The 20,489-nt window shown below is 51.5% G+C and overlaps 1 protein-coding gene across 1 annotated transcript; it reads right to left on the bottom strand.

Moving 5' to 3' along the window:
- Positions 1–4,288: 4,288 nt before the first annotated feature.
- Positions 4,289–7,950, bottom strand: LOC144736580 (discoidin, CUB and LCCL domain-containing protein 1-like). The gene is made up of 5 exons (XM_078619144.1): positions 7,893–7,950; positions 6,947–6,967; positions 5,962–6,013; positions 5,704–5,773; positions 4,289–5,273 (listed from the first exon to the last, which is right to left on the bottom strand). The coding sequence occupies exons 1-5, from the start codon at positions 7,918–7,920 to the stop codon at positions 5,088–5,090; spliced, it is 357 nt and encodes a 118-aa protein (XP_078475270.1). The 5' UTR covers positions 7,921–7,950; the 3' UTR covers positions 4,289–5,087.
- Between the last annotated feature and the right edge of the window lie 12,539 nt (positions 7,951–20,489).

The raw sequence follows: 20,489 nt of genomic DNA, 5'->3' as shown, positions 1-20,489 counted from the left end.
CACACCAACGCGAATGCCCTGTCGTGGTTGTCACCTCGTTCCGAATGTGCGTGTTTTCTGGGGTCGGCGCGCTGTAAGCCGCATGTCGCTGTCCCCGGGGGTGAGTTGGTCGCGGCCGCAAATGCACCGCGGGTCGACGTTCCCGCTACTCCTGCGAGCGGGGACTCGCTACTTTCGTTGTCTCTCATTGAGTGGGGCCGACTCCAGATGGCTGACAGCTCCCTACTTGCGTTGTGTCGTAGGGCAGGGGGTCCCGAGAAAGGTCAGAAGGGAGCCGGCTCCTGGGTGCTTAAACAGGGCCTGTTCATGAGATGGGACAGTATGTCCCGGCGACACGCGCTTGTCGTGCCCTCCACTATGCGGAGCAGAGTTGTTCTGGCCGCACACGAACGCCTCTTGCATCTGGGAGTTAACAAAACGCTCGCTCTGCTCCAGCGGGACTATTATTGGCCGGGGATGGGGAGCAATGTGGTCAACATACTAAAGGGGTGTGTAGGGTGCGCTCAACGGAAACCACCGCCCGTTGCGGCTAATCCACCGCTACAGTCCATTCAGGTCTCGCGCACGAACGAGCTCGTTGCGCTGGATATCTTGGGGCCTTTTCCGGTGACGCCTAGGGGTAACAAGTACCTGCTGGTTGGTGTGGAATACTTCACTCGATGGTCCCTGGCGTGGCCGCTTGCCAACCAGTCGGCAGCGGCCGTGGCGGACGCCTTTGTCCAGGGTTATATCTTGGACAAAGGTGCTCCCGAACGCTTGCTGACCGACCAGGGAAATAATTTTTCGAGCAATTTACTGCATGAGGTGTGCGACCTTTTGGGTACAAAAAAAGTGTGTACCTCCCCGTACCACCCACAGACTGATGGGATGGTGGAGCGACTCCACAGAACGATTACTTCCATGTTGTGCCAACAGGTATGCGAGGCACAGGTTGACTGGGACTTGCAAGTCCCTGGTGTCCTCGCCGCGTACAGGATGGCCCCCCATGTGGCTATGGGGTTTTCCCCATTTTATCTGATGTACGGTCAGGAGGCCGATCCGCCAATGGAGACCCAGCTGGGGATTCCCGAGCCGCGGCCTAGATCTAAGTTGGCCGACCATATTAAATTTAACATAGCGAAACTGGCCGAGGCACAGGAGGCTGCAAGGCTGAATTCGAGGTCTCGCCAAATCGCTAACGAGCGGTTGCGTGCACGAAAGGTGTACGTGCACGAATGGAAACCGGGCGATAGGGCCTGGCTGCACTGCCCGCATGCGCCGTTGGCTACGTCCCCTAAACTACTGAGGCCATGGTGGGGACCCGTTGAAGTCGTGCGGGTTGCACGACCCCAGTGTGTTCAGATAAAATGGGGAAAGCGCCGTTGGTACGTTCACCCCTTCCGGCTGAAACCATTCTCGGGACCATATGGCCTTCCTTTATGTCGTGATGACCGAGCATGTGATGTGGCCGTCGACTCGGGGAGGGAAATGTCTCCGCCTGATCCTCACATGTCTCCGCCCGATCCGCTCCCAGGTGGCTCGGAACTGACGGCTGCCGACCGTCGGCGACCGGATCCCCAAGGCACTTGCGGTTCTTCCAATCCTGCTCCGTGCCTTCCTGGGCTGCCGGAGCCACCGGACGGTCAACAACGTCCCGTCCCGTATGATGGACTGGCCAGGCGGACTCGCGCTAGGTCGCGCCACTTTTCTTGACTGTAAAAAGGGGGGGTGCGGGACGGTTCCGCCGGATCGTCTCGTCACAGCGTTCCCCGTCCGTCCGACCGCTCTATTGTTCCGTTCAAGGGGCGAGCGGGGGGGGGGGGGGACCAGGGGGTCGAGGGGACGCTGGACACGTCATTCTTGTAAAAACTTTATTCGGTTTACTCGTCGGTGTGTACATATGTTCGTTATTATTACTGTTTAATGTTCGGGGTTATTGCGGTTGTGTTGTGTTGTGTTTATGTTACGGGGCGCACATGTGGAGTGGGGTTTAGTTTTTTTGCAGCCGGGCCGGCTGCGAGCTATGTGGGAGGGGGTGATGTAGTGGTGATACGTGCTGGCAGGGAGGATCGTGAGACAGCGTGGGGTGGGTGGCTACATCACGGTCCGCAAGCGGGTGCCCACATTGCGGTCCGCATAGGCCCTGCCCCCTGGAGCAGAGGGCTATGTAAGGCGATGCGCGGGGGCACTCAGGGAGTTGGTAACCGGCGAAGACAGAAGACGGAGGAAGAGATAGGCCCTGGGACCCCTAGCCCCGCTGCCCTTGTAAGGGCCGGGGCTCTGTGAGGCTCAGAGGCGAGGCCTTGGGATTCACGGCCCGACGCCCTTGTAAGGGCCGGGCTGTGTAACTCAGTGGTCGAGACCCGTGGCCTGACAAGGCGGGTCTGATAGCTCCCCGTGGGGAGAGCGTAGCCGGAGAGCCTGAGGGCAAGGCAGAGTTAGGTACGCGTACCCCACGGGAGAGACGGAGTGCGTGGCCGAGTCAGGCACGCGTAACATAGGCGTTATATCGGTTGTGCCTGTTACTGTGCAACCATTGTGAATAAACAAGTGCTGCCCCGTCAACTCGTCTCCCGCCATTATTGAAGATATTACAGTAGTGATAGCTAGATGGGGTAGTGATTGGGGTAGTGATAGGTGTTGGGTCGTGATAGGGGTTGGGGTACTGATAGGGGTTGGGGTGGTGATAGGGGTTGGGATAGTGATATGGGTTGGGGTAGTGATAGGAGTTGGGGTAGTGATAGGGGTTGGGGTCGTGATAGGGTTTGGGGTAGTGATAGGGGTTGGGGTAGTGATAGGGGTTGGGGTAGTGATAGGGGTTGGGGTAGTGATAGGGATTGGGGTGATGATAGGGGTTGGGGTAGTGATAGGGATTGGGGTAGTGATAGGGGTTGGGGTAGTGATAGGGGTTGGGGTAGTGATAGGAGTTGGGGTAGTGATAGGGGTTGGGGTAGTGATAGGGGTTGGAGTAGTGATAGGGGTAGTTGTGGGGGTCGCTGGCCCCCGAGATATCTCCAGGCTGCATCCCGACTGCAGGGGTCCCGCCGCTCCCCAACCCCTCGCTACTGTGCGAACCGCCCCAGCTCCCGCTGGGCTCATCGCTCACGGGGCAAGGACTATCGTCTGATGGTTCCCCTCCCTGGGTCCCCCCACCTTGGATTCGCGTGAAGGGCATGGCTCGTCACCGGCTCCCGTACGCCCGTTAACGCGGCGTCGCCTCTCTTTCAATCAAACGCAATGCCTCCCCTCACGCAGCCCCGCACAGCACTCACACGCTGCGAGAGTACGCACACAAAGCCCCGCGCTCGTTCAAACTCCCTCTTTACACAGCCCCACGCAGCACTCGTCTCAACACCGAATACCCATGTTACGAGCGCACACCTGTGGAGCACGGATTACACACGCGAGCGGCTTCGCGGCGGCGGCATCACATAGTGATAGTGGTTGGGGTAGTGATAGTTATAGGGGTTAGGGTGGTGATAGGGGTTTGGGGTTGGGGTAGGTCTGGTCCGTAGCTGGGGGGCAGGGGCAGGGAGTAGGAGCAGTAGTAGGAAGATGATGGGTTCGGGGTGGAGAGATGGCAGTTGTTTTAAGGGAGTAATGGATGCAGCTGCCTCAGTGTCCCTGCGGCGTTGGAGGACACGTGTGAGAACCCTGGACACCGCACTCTTGGCCACTGACGGGGCCGCTTGATGTGGATATCGTGCGGTTGCATCCTGTCAAGGGACCTGGATCCAAACCACTTGACCGCAAAAAGTCGACGCCGCCAGGATGATAATGTGCGGGAGTCTGGGGTTGAGTCACGCACGTGCGTAGAAACATGCATTTAGATTATTTAGATTATTTTGCTGCAAGACATTTCCACGTAAGCTACTTTGTTGAGCTATCATCTGTGGCCAGGTCGCTTCCGAAAAAAATAGCTATATATAGCTCAGTGGGCCTTACCTGGTAAAATTAAAAAAAGTTTAGTTTGTTGCATTTTATGTACTTTACACTCCTATCGTGTTTTTTTATTATTGGTTGTTGCAACGTTCTTACCCGCCCCAATTGGACATGTATGAAAAAGAGCTTATATAGCTCATCGGATATCACCAATGTAAACAATCTTCTGATTCTGTTTCTGTACATATGTTGAACGTCTGTCGCACCGTACGTAGCTGCAGGGTTCACGTCCAGGCGGGTAGTAAAACTATCTTTTTCCGAGGCAGAAATGACGAAAGTGCAACCCAACGCCCGAAACAAAAAAAATAATTTCAAACTGTAGATCACACGTGGAAAAAAAGTTAAAACCGAACAAGTATTTTCTGGATTCTTTTATTTAAAAGGCGAGTCACATTCGGGGTCTTAGCAAACGACATCGGCGCGTGTCCCGGCCACGCTGGTGACTCTCACACGCATGCGACTGTGGAGTCCTCATGCTGAGCAGGGGTCAAATATCCACTTGTGCCACGATTGTCTTGGTCAAGGCAATGCTGGGTCTGTACTAACGGCTGGAATTGCATCATTGCCTCATTGCTCTGTTACAGAACCTTCCATTTATCACGTTTTTGCTTGACCCCACGCTCGGCTCGGTTACGTGGTAACAGAAGAGGTCAGTGGGGAGAGGTTATGTCTTGGCCGTGATGGCTGTGGCCACACCTGTTACAAAGCAATATTGGCACGACAATCCAAACGTGTACAGATCTCTAGAGGTGGCCCGGACGGTTGGGCCTAAAGCCTGGCCCATAGACGATCAGCGTGAGCAATGAGCGGCGAGCCACGGGGTCGCTTCTGAACATCACCAGAACGGGTTTCACTTGCAGAGCGACTGACGACACGTAGCGGACGGCCGTAATCCGTGACACCGAATCACCGGGCCTGGTCGCACACGAGCACAGCAAGTACACGCGGAAAAAACACTTTAACGCAAATGTAAGGATTTCCCCTTTTAGATGTGACGTCCAAGCGATGACCGAGTGATTTGCGCAGAATCTGGGAATCCGTGGCTCGGTTGCCGTTGCCGACGATCGACGTCTCGCGCGTGAGCCAGTTTGAAGGGTAGACTGAGACGTCTGGCCAAGCGAGAAGGAGGCGCGGGGCCGGGGGGGGCGAGGGCCGATCCCAAACGTCTAAGCGCAGGGGCAGCCCTTGAAGACGAAGGAGAGGGGCTCCCCAGGTGCGGCCTCCGACGAGATGCTGTTGATCACGGAGCCGTCGAAGGAGAGGACCCCCGGCTTCTTCACCACCCTCACCACACCGCCCAACTCCGGGATGACCACGCCGGCGTGTGCGGCAGCAACGCACACCATCGAGTCCTGCCGAGGGGCCACCAATGTTCATTACAGCAGCAGGGGCGGCGGTGGCAGCGATAATAAGAAATATTTTTTATCCAGTATGGCCCGCGTTCGCGTGGATTTTTCTCCGGGTCCTCTGGATTTTCCCTCCACATTTAGGATCAACGTGCGTTCAAAGTATTTGGCTACTGCTATAAATCTCCAGACGATGATAAGCCACTTCGTTGAGCTATAATTTGTGATATGCAGGTCGCTTCTGACAGCTATTAAAGCTCAATGGGCCTTACCTGATAAAATAAAATTTGTGAAGTTTTAGTTCAAACAACTCGCCATGCTTGAAAACCCGCTTCAATCGCGTGCGGCTCATTCCCATATTCTATCCCGGAATCTCAACAGTGCCGGCTTGGTGTTCCAACCCCTGAGTCATGCAAGCACCACTCTCCACCCTTACCAACGAGTAGATGTAGCTGCCCTTGACTTTGTAGCCCTTGACAGCTTGGCATCCCGGAAGACACAAAACCCTACAAACCACAATGACACAGCAAGCGTGACAATAATCAACATCACGGAGCCGTACCATTAGGGGCCCTGAGCAAACGTTCGAATTAAACGACGTCTGTTTAGCCTGCACGCGAAGTGACGGCTTCGTCGGTGCATCAGTGCGCCCCCCTCCCGCCACCCGTATCTTGTAATTCCGGCGTTCTCTTACACTGCGGCGCTGTCCGTCAGTAATTCCTTGGCCGTGGTGGTGCAGGTGATGGCTGCAATACAACGCGCACACACACGCTCGGGTTTAATTATGCTACTAGCCTGTAACAGACTATTGGGGGCAAGTGCTTTTAGAGAGTAGCGGGCACCTATAAAGGCCGGCACAGCGCATGAGGGGGTTGGGTGGCCAGCACCACGCCCGGCCGCCTTTGTCTCCCACAATGGCGATCTTTACACAATTCGCACTGGGTACCCATTGGAGGCTGGGTCGACTTAGGGGAAGGCTCGGGCCGACTTTAAATAATCGTCACCGGTGCTGGTGGCCGCCGTGAGCTAGAATCGAACTCGGGTCGTCGGGTTCGTAGCGTGGCATAGCGCTACCCGCTACACTACCCCAATAATACTATCATATCACACACGGGATAGATTTTTACCGATCCTGGCCCGCTGAATTAAATGGGTCCATCCTGTCTTAATTTCTCACTTTTTCGAAACCTGGCACCTGCGTTCCTCTGGCCCATGGGCTTCAGTTGCACTTACTACTCACTTACCACTTTTTTATTTTACCAGGTAAGGCCCACTGAGCTATATAGGTCTTTTTCAGAACCAACCTAGCCACAAATGATAGCGCTATGAGGTGGCATATCGTGTAGAAATTTATAGCACCCAAATACGCTAAACGTGTGCTGTTGATTCTAAATATGAAGGGAAAACCCGGAGGACCTGGACAAAAATCCATGCGACCAAGGGGAAAGAAACATGAAAATTCCAAATATACAGGCGACAGGGTCGAAATTGAACCCACGACCTGCTGCATACCAAGCGAGAGAGTTAACATCCTGCCACCATACCGCCTAGACACTCCACAGCTATGCCCATGTGTTCAGACAATCGTGCAGGGTGGCTACAATCCCCTGGGTCAATCTGCAATATTTTTGGCAAGGATGTCGTAGGTGGGAAAGTGGAGATGGGAGGCACCAACTCACCTTTAGGTCCCTTGGATTCACCTGTGGGAGGGAAAGGATGGACAGGTGGGGGTCAGTAAAACACGAGACGACACAACAAGCATCGCCCAGGGTTACTGGCGTACATTATTTCTCCAATTGGTGCCCAGTTGCATTGGCAATGCCATTATTCCCGAAGAAACAATGACAATTATCATCGCAGACTTACAAATAACGACGCTGGCCGTCGATCAAAGGCGGTCACCGCTGCGGCGCTTTCAAATGCGCTTCTGTGGCCGTCTGGAACGCACTTCCCTTCCGATATTAAGAAGCCACTGGGAGCTATGCGCTTTTAAATAATATAGATTGACAAACTCATTTCTTTAGTACTGCTTTTGTGTTTGTTGCCCTTACCACACACCTCCGATTAACACGGTTGGCTATGTGCGGTGTGAAAGAAGTTCAACATACATACATTCACAGAAGATCAAAACCAGCAGCAGCAGCATCTGAAGCTCAGAACTGTGTGAGACTGACATTCTATATGGGATGAATCTGCAAATTCCACCTTTGAAGTGGAAAGAGCGAACCAGGCTGCGGGAATTTAAACATTAAGTGTGCCACGTCGGATAAAAACGATTTAAACCATTAACTGTTAATCTTTTTTTTACCAGGTAAGGCCCCACTGAGCTTTGTAGCTCTTTTTTCAGAAACGACCTGGTCACAAATGATAGCTCAACGAAGTGGCTTATCATCATCAGGTGGACATTTATAGCAGCCAAATATTCTAAACGTGCGACATTTGATTCTAAATGTGGAGGAAAAACTCATGGTGAGAGATACACCGTCAGGGTCAGGATCGAACCCTCGACCTCCTGCATACCAGGTGAGGGAGTTAACATCTCACCACCACCGCAGATGATGGTGAAATGTGAGTCTCTGTTAAAAAAAAAAAGATAAACAGGAGCCTGACTGATGCTGCATTTACCTCCGATGATCCGTGTTTTGTCCATCATCAGCTGGGTCGTGTCTATGACCACCCCCACATTCTCTGCAAAAGAAGGAGCCACCACGTGAACAGTTAAGTCTGTAAAAAAGTGATTTTAATTACTTTTCATAGAAAAAACAATGTTCTTCGTCTCTTTAACTGCGATTCTTAAATGTTATTGTTAGTGTTTAATGTTAGGTTAGTAACACTTAGTGTGTGCTGTTCTCCAGTTGCCTGGGTTAAAAGTGGGCGAGGTTTTGCACAATCCTGGCGAGCTGGCTCGACAACTTAATAAACTAAACTAACATAGAGACTCATAGAGATGCATAGAGACTCATAGAGATGCATATAGACTCATAGAGATGCATAGAGACTCATAGAGATACATATAGACTCAGAGATACGTAGAGACGCATAGAGACTGGGTGAAAAGTGGGCTATGTTTTTCCCACAAATCAGCAATGTGTCACTTAAAACCCATTGTAGGGCTGATGAATATGGTATGGAGGGGTCGTGGGGCGTGCGCGTGACTGGCTCCACAATTTGTGCGTATACATCACACGGGATGGGTGACGGGAAGTGCCGCTTACCAGTCTTGACGACTGCGGAAACAAAGAGAGCACAAAAAAAACGTTCATTAGCCATTGACTGACTGCCTTGCGTAATCAGGGCCCTCCATAGGGGGGCCCCGGGCAAATCTCACCATGTGGGTCCCACCCCCTCCTCCGCCGACGCCTTCAAACTAAACCGGGGAGTATCGCGTCTAAATGTGTCGTCGTTCACCCACCAGCACCACCCAGGCGCAGCCAACTAGCAAGGTTCGTCACGTGTAAACATAACGTGGTGCTTCTTCTTGGTTCTTTCGGTAAAGTCACGTAGAAGGGAAATAATAAAATAATAAAAATAAAACATAATAAAATAATTCTCACGACGCTTCGGCCACAACGCAAGCAGCCGTCCTCAGGTGAAGAACAGGTCTGTCGGAAAGACAGCATCTAAATGAACACCACCAGGCTTGGCAGCATATATTTAAGCTGGGTTGGAGGAGGTAAATCGCCTTGACAAAATAATTTGCATATCAAGAGGAATTTAGCATATTTATGGGAAATGCAGATATGGGATTAGTCACTACTTGTGGAATGCGTCGGAAGTGGGCGGGGGGTTTCAAAGTCATATTATGCCCGTGCATTATGCAGGATTAGCAGCATCAAAGGGAGGGAGTAGGGTTAGCATTAATAAAGGGAAGGAATGTTAATAGTATGGAGCTGCAGCACGAAACCACCAAGTAAAAAACTAAAATATAAACTACATCAGTATCATCAGTATACTAAATATACTCTCCAATAAGCTGAGCTACTAACATGACTGCCTCTTCAGCTGCCGCTATGTCGACCAAATGTAAGGACAACTTGATTTCCAAATTCAACCTCCTCTCTAATAAGAGACCGGACCCACACACCGAAAAGCTAGACGTTAACAAAGTCGTAATTAATCGCCGTAACAGTTGTATTTCTGATGGTCTGAAATCCGTTTTAGCTAAAGGATTAAACTTTGCAGTCACACCTAGACACATACCAGTTAATGATATCATTGCCTGAGTAGATGTGGCTCTCAAGGGCCTGGGTCACATCGCTGCAGACGTAGCAAGATCTGAAATCGCTGCAACCCTCAAAAACGCTAAGATGCCAGGTAGCAAAATCAGCAAAGATGAGCGTTTTGAATTAGCTCAATTAAAAAAGAGGGATGACATTGTCATCCTCTCAGCCGACAAAGGCAAAGCCACTGTCATCATGGACAAAATATAATACAACAACAAAATTCAAGAACTACTCAACGATGCCAGCTATACAAAAATAAAAAGAGACCCCACCAACAGCCTCGTCACTAAAACCAACAAAATCATTTCTGATTCAACCGCATTAATTAATCAAACCAAACAGTTCTCGTTGAAACCTTCTGCAGCCAGGCCACCAAGATTATATGGCTTGTCAAAGATACATAAAGAAGATACACCCCTTCGTCCCATTGTCTCTACTATCAACTCCCCTACCTACAAACTGGCTCGTTTTTTGTCTGAAATCCTGCGGCCTTTCACTGGAAAAACCACCTCTGCGGTACTAAACTCTACTGACCTGGTATCGACAATCAAGGGAATTTCCCTGTCCCCAGACGACCTGCTTGTCAGTTTTGGTGTGGTTTCCTTATTCACCAAAGTTCCTGTACCTGACACCATCGCAATCATTGAAGACTTGGTTCATCAAGGACTGAATACTGAGGTACCCCCTCTGGTGAGACACTGCTTAACCAATACATACTTCACCTGGAATGGAACTTTCTACAAACAAAGTGAGGACACCCCAATGGGCTCCCCCCTATCTCCGGTTGTAGCCAACGTTTTCATGGAGAAATTTGAGACTGACGCCATCCAGACTGCCACTCTACGCCCGACTTTATGGAAGAGGTACGTAGATGACACTTTTGTCATCTGGCCACATGGCCGGCCTGCTCTGGACCAATATCTCGACCACATCAATTCCATACACCCAGCCATCAGATTCACCATGGAAGTCGAAAAAGATGGCAAGCTACCCTGTTTAGATGTCCTAATTAAAAGGAGACCTGATGGTTCAATGAGCCACTCTGTCTACAGGAAAGCCACCCATACGGATGCTTACCTAAAACCGGATTCCCACCACCATCCATCCCAGAAAAATTCCCTCATCAAGACTCTACACCATAGAGCCCAATGCATCTCCGACCAGGAACACATTGTCAGTGAACTCAAGCACGTACGCCAAGCTCTTAAGGCTAATGGTTACTCCGACTACACAATTCGCAATGTCATCACTCCAACCATCAAGAAGGATCCTGTTGAGGAGCCTTTCAAAACCATCACTTTACCCTATATTGCTGGGGTCACAAAAAAGATCTCCAAAATCCTGATTAAACACAAGATCCAGGTCCGATTCAACACAATACATACAATCCGTGATCTGGTCCCGTCTGTAAAAGATGTGGTTCCAGACATACAGTACCCTGGCGTCTACAAACTAAGTTGCCTCTGTCGTAGCAGTTACATTGGAGAAACCAAACGACATGTCTCGGACCGCATCCGTGAACATAAAGCAGACCTGAAACACGGTAGGACAAACACCTCAGCCATGGCAGAGCACTGTTACAATTCAGTGGGCTCACATGACATTGACTTTTCCAAGACAGAGGTTCTCTGCAAGCCATCTGGCTACCATGAGAGATTCGTTCATGAGGCGATCCACATATACAAACACAGAGACAATTTCAACCGAGAAGATGGATTCTGGCTCAGCAATCACTGGAAGGACGTAATAAACTATTTCGGATCTTAACTGATTGTGTTCACGTTTACGGTGACTTTCAGACCGCAGTCCACTCACTGGCATTGACTATATCTATTTTATTCTCCGCAGGGAATGGATTCTTTGCTCCGCTGCAAGTCTCCTATTGCCACTCTCCCATTGACATATTTCGTTTCTTCCTCTTAGCACCTTTCACGCGACGGTCAATGGTATAGTGTATAGCAGATTGTATAGTAATAAATAGTATAAAAGTGTAATGTTTAATATAATGTATAAGGTAATATATAGTATCGTAATGGTATAGTGAATATACAGCAGGGTGGGTAGAATAATACATAGTGTAATATTACAATATATTACAATATATGGTCTAAGGCAGGGGTGTCCAAACTTTTTGCAAAGAGGGCCAAATTTGATAAAGTGAAGATGCCTGGGGGCCAATATTTCCTTCTGACATTTTTGTAACTACAAAAGTTACGTGAAAATACACACTGTTATAAAACAATTTCCATTGTTACAATTACCTTTATTTTTCAAATTACAATGTAACCAACTATAAGCCCCTCCGGCAGACGTGAATAACTCTAAAAACACAATTCTGCCTTTCATTCAGTCAGATAACATTGAACAAACTGTATAGAAAACCTTACATTTACATGAGTTAAATATCTTTGCCTCATGAACATTTTAAGCAGGAGTTATAAGTAATACAAAGTGGTCTGTTATCATTAAACTTTAAAGCAAGTGAATGTTGCCCTTGTCTTTTACAAGATCTTTCAGAAATAAATCGTTTGTGTCACATCTACAGGTACATAACATCAACAGTTATAACCAAATCGTATTCAAGAGTTTAATAAAACAAGTGCCATAAGTCCAAGTGCATTAGTGTGCTTTAGGCTTTTCACTGTTAATAGTGACAGATGTTACCGTTCAAAACACTCAATTTCAAATTGATCAAGGAACAGATAACTTGCTGACACTAATGAGAAGGTTGATACTGAGATCTAGATTTAATTAAAGAGACCAGGTCTGGCTTGAGGGCAGTGGTTGAGATGCGTAAAATGTCACGCAAGTGGGAGTCACTCATCCTTGACCTCAATAGGTTCTTGTTTACGTTCATGACTGAGAATGTTTGCTCACACAAATATGTGGAGCCGAATAAGCTCAGCATTTTCTTAGCGAATGACCGCATTTATGGAAACCTGCTTTTGTCCAGCTGCCGGTAAAAGTCAACAAGAGAACACTGCTGATGGTTTCCGCGCCACTCATCGTCACACTGCAGTTCAATGAGCTCCAGCTGCAGCTGTGGAGGAGCATCATTAGGGTCCACGGAGAAGAAAGAAGAGAAAAGCAACATGTCTTTTTCAATAACTGCAAAGTCCCGAAAGTGTTTGTTAATAATCAACGATTTTTGGGTTTAGATCGCGTTATTTATAAATGTGTCGTAACCCTCCACCACCCGACACGGCCAATCAGTAAAAAAAGTGTCACGTTGACAAAAGACAAATAGTTCACTGCTTTAGCCCACCGGTGTGTTGAAGCGTGAAACCACAACATTTACAATTTGAGTACGACGTTTCGCTGGTAATTGCATCCAGCATCATCGGGCAATTCGCCAGAATGGTGAGGCTCTGCTGTGTCTCCCGTTCTTATATAGAGCAGCAGCAGGGTGACGTCATCATTAACCCTGCTGCTGCTCTATATAAGAACGGGAGACACAGCAGAGCCTCACCATTCTGGCGAATTGCCCGATGATGCTGGATGCAATTACCAGCGAAACGTCGTACTCAAATTGTAAATGTTGTGGTTTCACGCTTCAACACACCGGTGGGCTAAAGCAGTGAACTATTTGTCTTTTGTCAACGTGACACTTTTTTTACTGATTGGCCGTGTCGGGTGGTGGAGGGTTACGACACATTTATAAATAACGCGATCTAAACCCAAAAATCGTTGATTATGAACAATATTGGTCGCGAAAGCCTACGTGTTAAAGTGTTTGTTAAATTCCACAGAAAGAGATGCGATAGCTGTTGCATAACTCTTCATTTGCGCACCGATGTTGTCCTGTGGGAAACTGTCAATGACCTCTTTCAAAGCTAGGAAGTGCGCGGTGCAGGGCTCTGTATGGGACAAGTGTCTTTGGAAAAGTTGCAGTTTGGTTCCAAAGGCCTTGTTGTGAGTGTATAGCTGGCTCACCACTGTATCTTTCCCTTGAAGATTAACATTGAGTGCATTCAGATGCTTCGTTATGTCAACCAAAAAATCCAGATTTGCCATACATACAGATCGGACAGTTCTTCCATTTGTAATGCGGGCGTAAACGGCCTCGCGGATATGACGTCACGGGGGGAGGAGTTAGGTCACGTGAGAGAGAGGGATGAGGTCTTAAGGGAGAGATACCGGAAGAGACGGGAGAGAGTTGGAGATAGAGACAGAGTAAGGCCACGCAGGGCGGAGGTTTGAGAGTGGCGAGATCGCCACACACAGAGTAAGACTCGGCACCGTCGGCCAGCAGTGACCGAGCACGGAGGAACGGGGAGCAGCGGTGGGGCTGCAGTGAGGGCAGCCGGAGGCCTGCATGAGGGAACCAGCAGCGGAGCTGCATCGGAGTGGAGAGAGGCTACGGGAGCGACGGCAGCATCGAGCTGCCAAGCGGGGAGGCTCTGAGCGAGGGCCGTGTGGGACAAGTTGTAAAGAACCCGAATAAAGGACAACGGAGACAGACACAGTGAACGAGTCCTTTATTACACTGGTGTCAGAAGTGAAACGGCATGTCAAAACAGCTCAGAAGAAAGAATATTCCTGCGCCATCATCTGCTACATCATCCGACGACGACGACCTTCCTCAGGCGGTGGACCTGCCTGCGATGGAGGAGGAGATCCGTGCGGGAACGAGCACGGGTCCGGGAGTCCAAGATGTCGCCGCGTCGGTGGACCCGTCTGCGCCGGAGGATGCGGACTTGCGATGGAGACAGATGGCGGTGCAGCTGGAGACACTGAAAATCGTGCTGGCGCAATTGTGCGAGCTCGTCACGCCGAGGACGGCGTTGGGGAGAGCCGATGGTGGTCCGCAGGCCGCCGCCTTGCCTCCGCTGTCGGCGCCATCGGCCACGCGGCACGAAAACGCCAATCTTGGGCGTGGCAGGAGAAGAACGGCGGGAAGCTGCCATCTTGCGCTCTCCGCGGCGGGAGGCCGCCATCTTGAACACGTTGCGATGCGACGCCATTTTGAATATGCCGCCTGATGAGTCATCGGCTGAGGACGGCGCAACAAGGAGTCGCAGTCGTCATCTCACAACTGTTAAAGAATTCTCCATCAGTGGCGATTGGAGTGCTTTCGCCTGCAGATTTTTGGCGGCGGTACGCTCTGCAAGGTGGACTGACGCTGAGGCATTGGAGGTTCTACCGACTCTTCTCGATGACGAGTCGGTGAGATTCTTCCGTTCTATAAAGGCCGAGAAGAAGAAAACATTGAGAGGAGTTTTCGACGAGATGGCAGATGCATACGAGCCACCGGATGATGCTCATCGCCGGTTTGTTCAACGCCAGCGAGCACCCGAGGAGTCGCCGGTGGCATACAGGGGTGCGGTATTAGAGTTGGCCATGGTCGCATACCCGGAGACGGAGCCTGACCTGCTCGAACCTCTCATTTTGGGTAAGATGCTCGAGCTGTCCCGGGATTTGGGGATTCCTATGCCGGTGTGTGGCCACGAAAAGCTGACATCCCGGGCGACCGCTAAATGTCTGGATGCCCAGTTCAACCTGCGCCGTTGGAAGCAAGTCACGGCGTGGACGGGGGGCCCATCGTCGAAGGAGGTGCCGTGGGTTGGGATCCCAAGAAGACGGTGTACGTTCCTGACGGGGGGGGCCCGCAGGAGCTGACAATAGGCCGGGGCCGCGATCTGCGCCGCCGACACGGGAGCGTCGGGACGGGGGGCCTGCGGCGCGGCGCAACGACATCGACTGCTTCCGCTGCGGTCGTAAGGGCCATTACGCCAGGGACTGCTGGGCTCGTGTCCCAGGTCCGCCCCAACAGGAGGCCTCGACAGCAGACGCGCCACGGAAGGATCCTCCAGGACAGGCAAGTCGGTGCGCACCAGACACCCGGCAAGGCTTGACACCTCACTCATCACCCTTGTCGTGCGATCCAGGTGTTGTTAATAACGGGAGGCCATCGACTGGGCCATGTCGCTCGGTAACGCAGTGGCGTAAATTGGCACGGCAGGTCGTCGCGGCCGCTACTGGTTCGTCCACTGTACCTGGTTCTATACAAGGGGTGGACGTGTGTATTTTAGTGGATTCCGGAGCGTCCGCGACCATTATATTGCATGTAATTTTCCATCTGTTGGGCATCCCACCAGAGGCCGTGCGTCCGGTTTACGATTCCTGCGTCGCTGCGAACGGGGGTAGCATGGGCATTGTGGGCCAGGTGGACGCTAAAATATCTATCGGGGGAGTGTCAGCCTCGGGAATTGTGTTAATTTCGAGGTCCCTTGCAGTTCCTTGTTTGTTGGGAACTGATTTTCTGGCCAAGATGCCCATTCTAATTAGAATTAATGAAAACTGCATTGAATTACCGGGTGGCCGTAAAATTACATTTCTGCCGTCGCCCTGGGGGCGACCTGCTCCGGTCGCCCAGGTGCAGGCGCTGTCCGAGGTATCTGTTGACATTCCACCTGGCTCACAGATGCTTATCCCTTTGCGATATCGGAAGCCTGTGCCTGGTCGTCAAGGTGCAATTGGGGTTTTGTTGTCGCCGTCCGCCACCATAACAGGCGGATCGGCGCTCGTCGGGGCGCAAACTATTGTCCGGCCAGACCAGCAGCCATTTCTGCAGGTGCTTAATGCGAGTACCGAAAATGTGTGTGTGCCGGCTGGTACGGTTGTGGCACATGCCACTACGGCGTTTATGGCACAGGATTATCTGGGCAGCCAGGGCGTGGTTGCTGGGGTTTCAGGCCCTGGGGCTGCAGATAATCGCTTGATCGCCGAATTGTGTGGGGAAAATCCTTTCCTTTCCGGGGAACAATGTTGCGCGATTCGTAAATTATTATTGAGTTATTCTGATGTGTTTAGCTCCGACGATTTGGACTTGGGACGCACCTCGTTGCTTTACCATCATATTGACACAGGGGACGCTGCCCCTATTCGGTTAAACTCGCATCGGATGAGTCCGGCGGAGCGAGATCACGTTCGAGGAGCAGTGGATGACATGTTGGCTGCGGACATAATATCTCCATCTAACAGCCCATGGGGCGCGCCTGTTGTTTTGGTTAAGAAGAAAGACGGCAAATTGGGATTTTGTGTAGATTTCCGGAAATTATATAAAGTATCTGTGGCAGATGCGTACCCCCTGCCGCGTATGGACGACTCCCTCGATGCCTTGTCGGGGGCGAAGTTCTTTTCAACGCTAGATCTCTCTTCGGGATTCTGGCAGCTTCTCCTTGATGAGCCCTCACGGGAGAAGACTGCTTTCCGTACGCCGCAGGGGTTATTCCAATTTGTCTTCCGATGGGGTTGAATGCTGCCCCTGCCACATTTCAAAGGTTGATGGAGCTGGTATTAACGGGGTTGCAGTGGGAGACATGTCTGATATATTTAGACGATATTATCGTCTTCAGCCGCACATTTGACGAGCATTTACTGCGGTTGGAGGCTGTGTTCGCCAGGATGCGTTCCGCTAATTTGAAATTTAAGCCTAAGAAATGTCACCTATAGCAACGGTCCGTGCGTTACTTGGGGCATATCGTTAGTGCGGACGGGTGGACACGGATCCTGACAAAACAGCCAACCCCGGCCACGGTGGGGGATGTGCGTCGGTTTTTGGGGTTTGCCTCATACTATCGGAGGTTTGTTCCGAATTTTGCAATGATCGCGAGGCCCTTGCACCTCCTTACGGGTAATGGACGGAAATTTGCTTGGGGACCGCCAGAAGAGGTGGCGTTTCAAGGCCTGCGCGATCGATTGGCTACGGCGCCGACGTTGGATTATCCAGATTTTGATCACCCCTTCATTCTGGATATGGACGCGAGTGACACAGGCATTGGGGCAGTGTTGTCTCAGTCCAAAGGTGGTGTGGAGCGCGTGGTGGCGTACGGTAGCCGAGTTTTGTCTCCCGCAGAAACCCGCTACTGCGTCACTCGCAGGGAACTTTTGGCTATTGTGTTTTTTCTCCACCAATTTCGACCGTATCTCTACGGTCGTTCGTTTATTGTAAGCACGGATCATGCGGCCTTGCAGTATGCTCTTAAGATGGACCAACCATCCGGCCAGTTGGCGCGGTGGTTGGACACGCTGCAAGAATTTTCCTTCCAAATTCACCATCGGAAGGGGGTGCGTCACGCGAATGCGGACGCGCTTTCTAGGTTGCCGCAGCGATCCCCTTGTGCGTGCGCGTCTGGGACGCATAGATGTGCGCCGATTCAGCATCCCCCTCAGCCTGTTGCGTTGGCAGTCGAAGTGCCTGAAGCTCCAATGGAGCCGGGACCGGCTGATGGGATTTTGAATCTTCCAAGGGCTGTGTGTATTCGGGAACAAATGTTGGATAATTCATTGGTGACTTTACGGAAGCGGCCTGCGAAGGAGAGTGGGGGACCGGGTATGGGGGGTGTGCCGGAAACCGCTCTCCGCGATGGTCTGCTGATGTGGAGGGAAGGGTTACAGGAATGCTGGCATCTGGTTGTACCGGCATCCTTGCGGTACAAATTGATTAGGACTCTGCATTGCGACACGCTCTTACATCTGGGGGTGCAGAAGACCCTATTGACGTTGCAGCGAGATTACTTTTGGCACGGCATGACAACAGATGTCGTCGGTCACGTTCGCGCGTGTCCCGATTGTGCCCGGCGAAAGCCACCTAAACATCCATATGTGCCGCCGATACAGTCTATTCAGGTGTCTCGAGTTAATGAATTGGTGGTGTTAGATATTTTGGGACCCTTCCCGCCATCCGCTAAGGGTAATAAATACTTGCAGGTTGGGGTGGAATACCTCTCCCGCTGGCCGATGGCCTGGCCGTTGCCCGACCAGTCGGCGGCGTCTATTACAGACGCCTTTCTATTTGGGTACGTTATGGACAAGGGGGCGCCGGAGAGGCTCCTCACAGACCAAGGCCGGAATTTTTCTTCTAAATTGTTGGGGGAAGTGTGTGCGGCTCTTGGAACTAAGAAAATACGGACATCTCCCTACCACCCACAAACGGATGGTATGGTCGAACGGCTAAATAGGACTTTGTCCGCCATGTTGTGTCACACGGTGAGTGAAAAACAATCAGATTGGGATTTGCATATCCCTGGGGTACTTTCGGCATACCAGATAACGCCGCATGCGGCTACAGGATATTCGCCGTTTTTCCTTATGTACGATCATGAAAACGTGCCGCCGATGGATGTGCAGTTGGGAACTGGAGTGAGGGGACCTGCTAAGCCTCTTCCTGATTACATTCGGGACACCGTTCGCCGTGTTACTGAGGCGCGGGAAGGGGCCCGCATGGCTACGGCCAAAGCCCAGGCCCGGAACGAGCGGTGTGCTCGACGCTCTAAGGGGGAGTGCCCCTGGAAGGTGGGGGACCTGGCCTGGCTCTATTGCCCACAGGTGCGGCCAGGTACCTCTCCTAAAATACATAAACCATGGCAAGGGCCGGTTCGCCTCATCGAGGTTCCCAACCCACAGTCGGCGCGTGTTCGGTTTGGATCTCGGCGTTGGTTCATTCACACGTCTCGCTTGAAACCATATGTGGCCCCTCGACCTGATGCGTCATCTCCTGATGTTGCCTTGCCGGGGTCTGTTGCTGCCGACTCACCCTTGCCTGTGCCTGTTGACCTTGCAAGAGCGCCTGTCGTGCCTTTTACAGACAAGCCGGCCGTGACACTGCAGGAGACAGGGGACTCTGCTCGGAGTGTGCCTACCACGACTGCGGGAACTCCGAGCCCCGCAGCCCTTCTGACCCCGCCGCAGACACGATTGCGGGACACCTCTGACGCTGGGCCTTCAGGGATACGGGACCGGGACGTTGGCGGGCCTCCAATAGCGACAAGAGGACCTCATCCTGTCGCTCCTAAAACCCCGTCACGTTCCCGGTCTGCAGGAGGGCCGCCGCCCGCCCGGGACGGGCCTTGCGACCCGCACGCGGTCGAAATCCCTTACATTTCGTTGATTTTTACTGTTGTGTTCTTGTTGTTATTGTTATATTTATTGTATGCTTCGTTGTCCTTGCATGTGTGATGGTTGTGTTCGCTCGCATTACTTGTTGTCGTTATTGTTCAGCCGAGGTCGGCTGGATTTTTCTCTACGGGGGAGGGTGGTGTAATGCGGGCGTAAACGGCCTCGCGGATATGACGTCACGGGGGGAGGAGTTAGGTCACGTGAGAGAGAGGGATGAGGTCTTAAGGGAGAGATACCGGAAGAGACGGGAGAGAGTTGGAGATAGAGACAGAGTAAGGCCACGCAGGGCGGAGGTTGGAGAGTGGCGAGATCGCCACACACAGAGTAAGACTCAGCACCGTCGGCCAGCGGTGACCGAGCACGGAGGAACGGGGAGCAGCGGTGGGGCTGCAGTGAGGGCAGCCGGAGGCCTGCACGAGGGAACCAGCAGCGGAGCTGCATCGGAGTGGAGAGAGGCTACGGGAGCGATGGCAGCATCGAGCTGCCAAGCGGGGAGGCTCTGAGCGAGGGCCGTGTGGGACAAGTTGTAAAGAACCCGAATAAAGGACAACGGAGACAGACACAGTGAACGAGTCCTTTATTACACATTGGTTGTCCCTTTTCACCCAAAAAATGTCCAATTTCCTCTTTGAGAGAGAAAAATCGCTGCAGTGCGGACCCCCAACTTAGCCACCTCACATCGTTGTGATATATTACGTCACCGTATTCTGCCTGGATGTCACGCAAGAACTGCTGAAAATGTCGGTGGTATAGAGCTTTAGAGCGAATAGAATTGATTGCCTTTGCCACTGGTTTCATAACATCGTCAAATTTGAGATGTTTGGCGCAGAGAGCCTGCTGGTGAATGATACAGTGAAGTATGATAGCGTTACCTGCTTCTTCGCTGACTTTATTGCAGATCAGTGTGGACAATCCACTTCGCTCACCAACCATGGCAGGTGCACCATCGGTAATGATCCCAGAAACTTTACTCCATGGTAGTTTCATATCATCAACAGCTTCACAAACAAAAACGAATAAATCTGTTCCTCTGGTTTGCCCTTTAAGGCTTTGAGGTCAAGCAGCTCCTCTGTCACATTCATGTTGTCATCAACTCCTC

This window comes from Lampetra planeri, chromosome 61, assembly GCF_965212315.1.
Source record: "Lampetra planeri chromosome 61, kcLamPlan1.2.h2, whole genome shotgun sequence".
In the NCBI taxonomy this organism is placed as follows: domain Eukaryota; kingdom Metazoa; phylum Chordata; class Hyperoartia; order Petromyzontiformes; family Petromyzontidae; genus Lampetra; species Lampetra planeri.
The sequence above is the reverse complement of the archived record's forward strand: the minus strand, read 5'-3'. Positions and strand labels throughout refer to the sequence as shown.

What these genes read in the sequence shown, in the direction of transcription:
- LOC144736580 (XM_078619144.1), bottom strand. Translation starts at nt 7,920, where the DNA reads ATGATGGACAAAACACGGATCATCGGAG. An exon ending in CTGACGGACAGCGCCGCAGT is followed by an intron (nt 5,774 to 5,961) that starts GTAAGAGAACGC and finishes TGTGGTTTGTAG; the next exon opens with GGTTTTGTGTCTTCCGGGAT. An exon ending in GCAGCTACATCTACTCGTTG is followed by an intron (nt 5,274 to 5,703) that starts GTAAGGGTGGAG and finishes GCCCCTCGGCAG; the next exon opens with GACTCGATGGTGTGCGTTGC.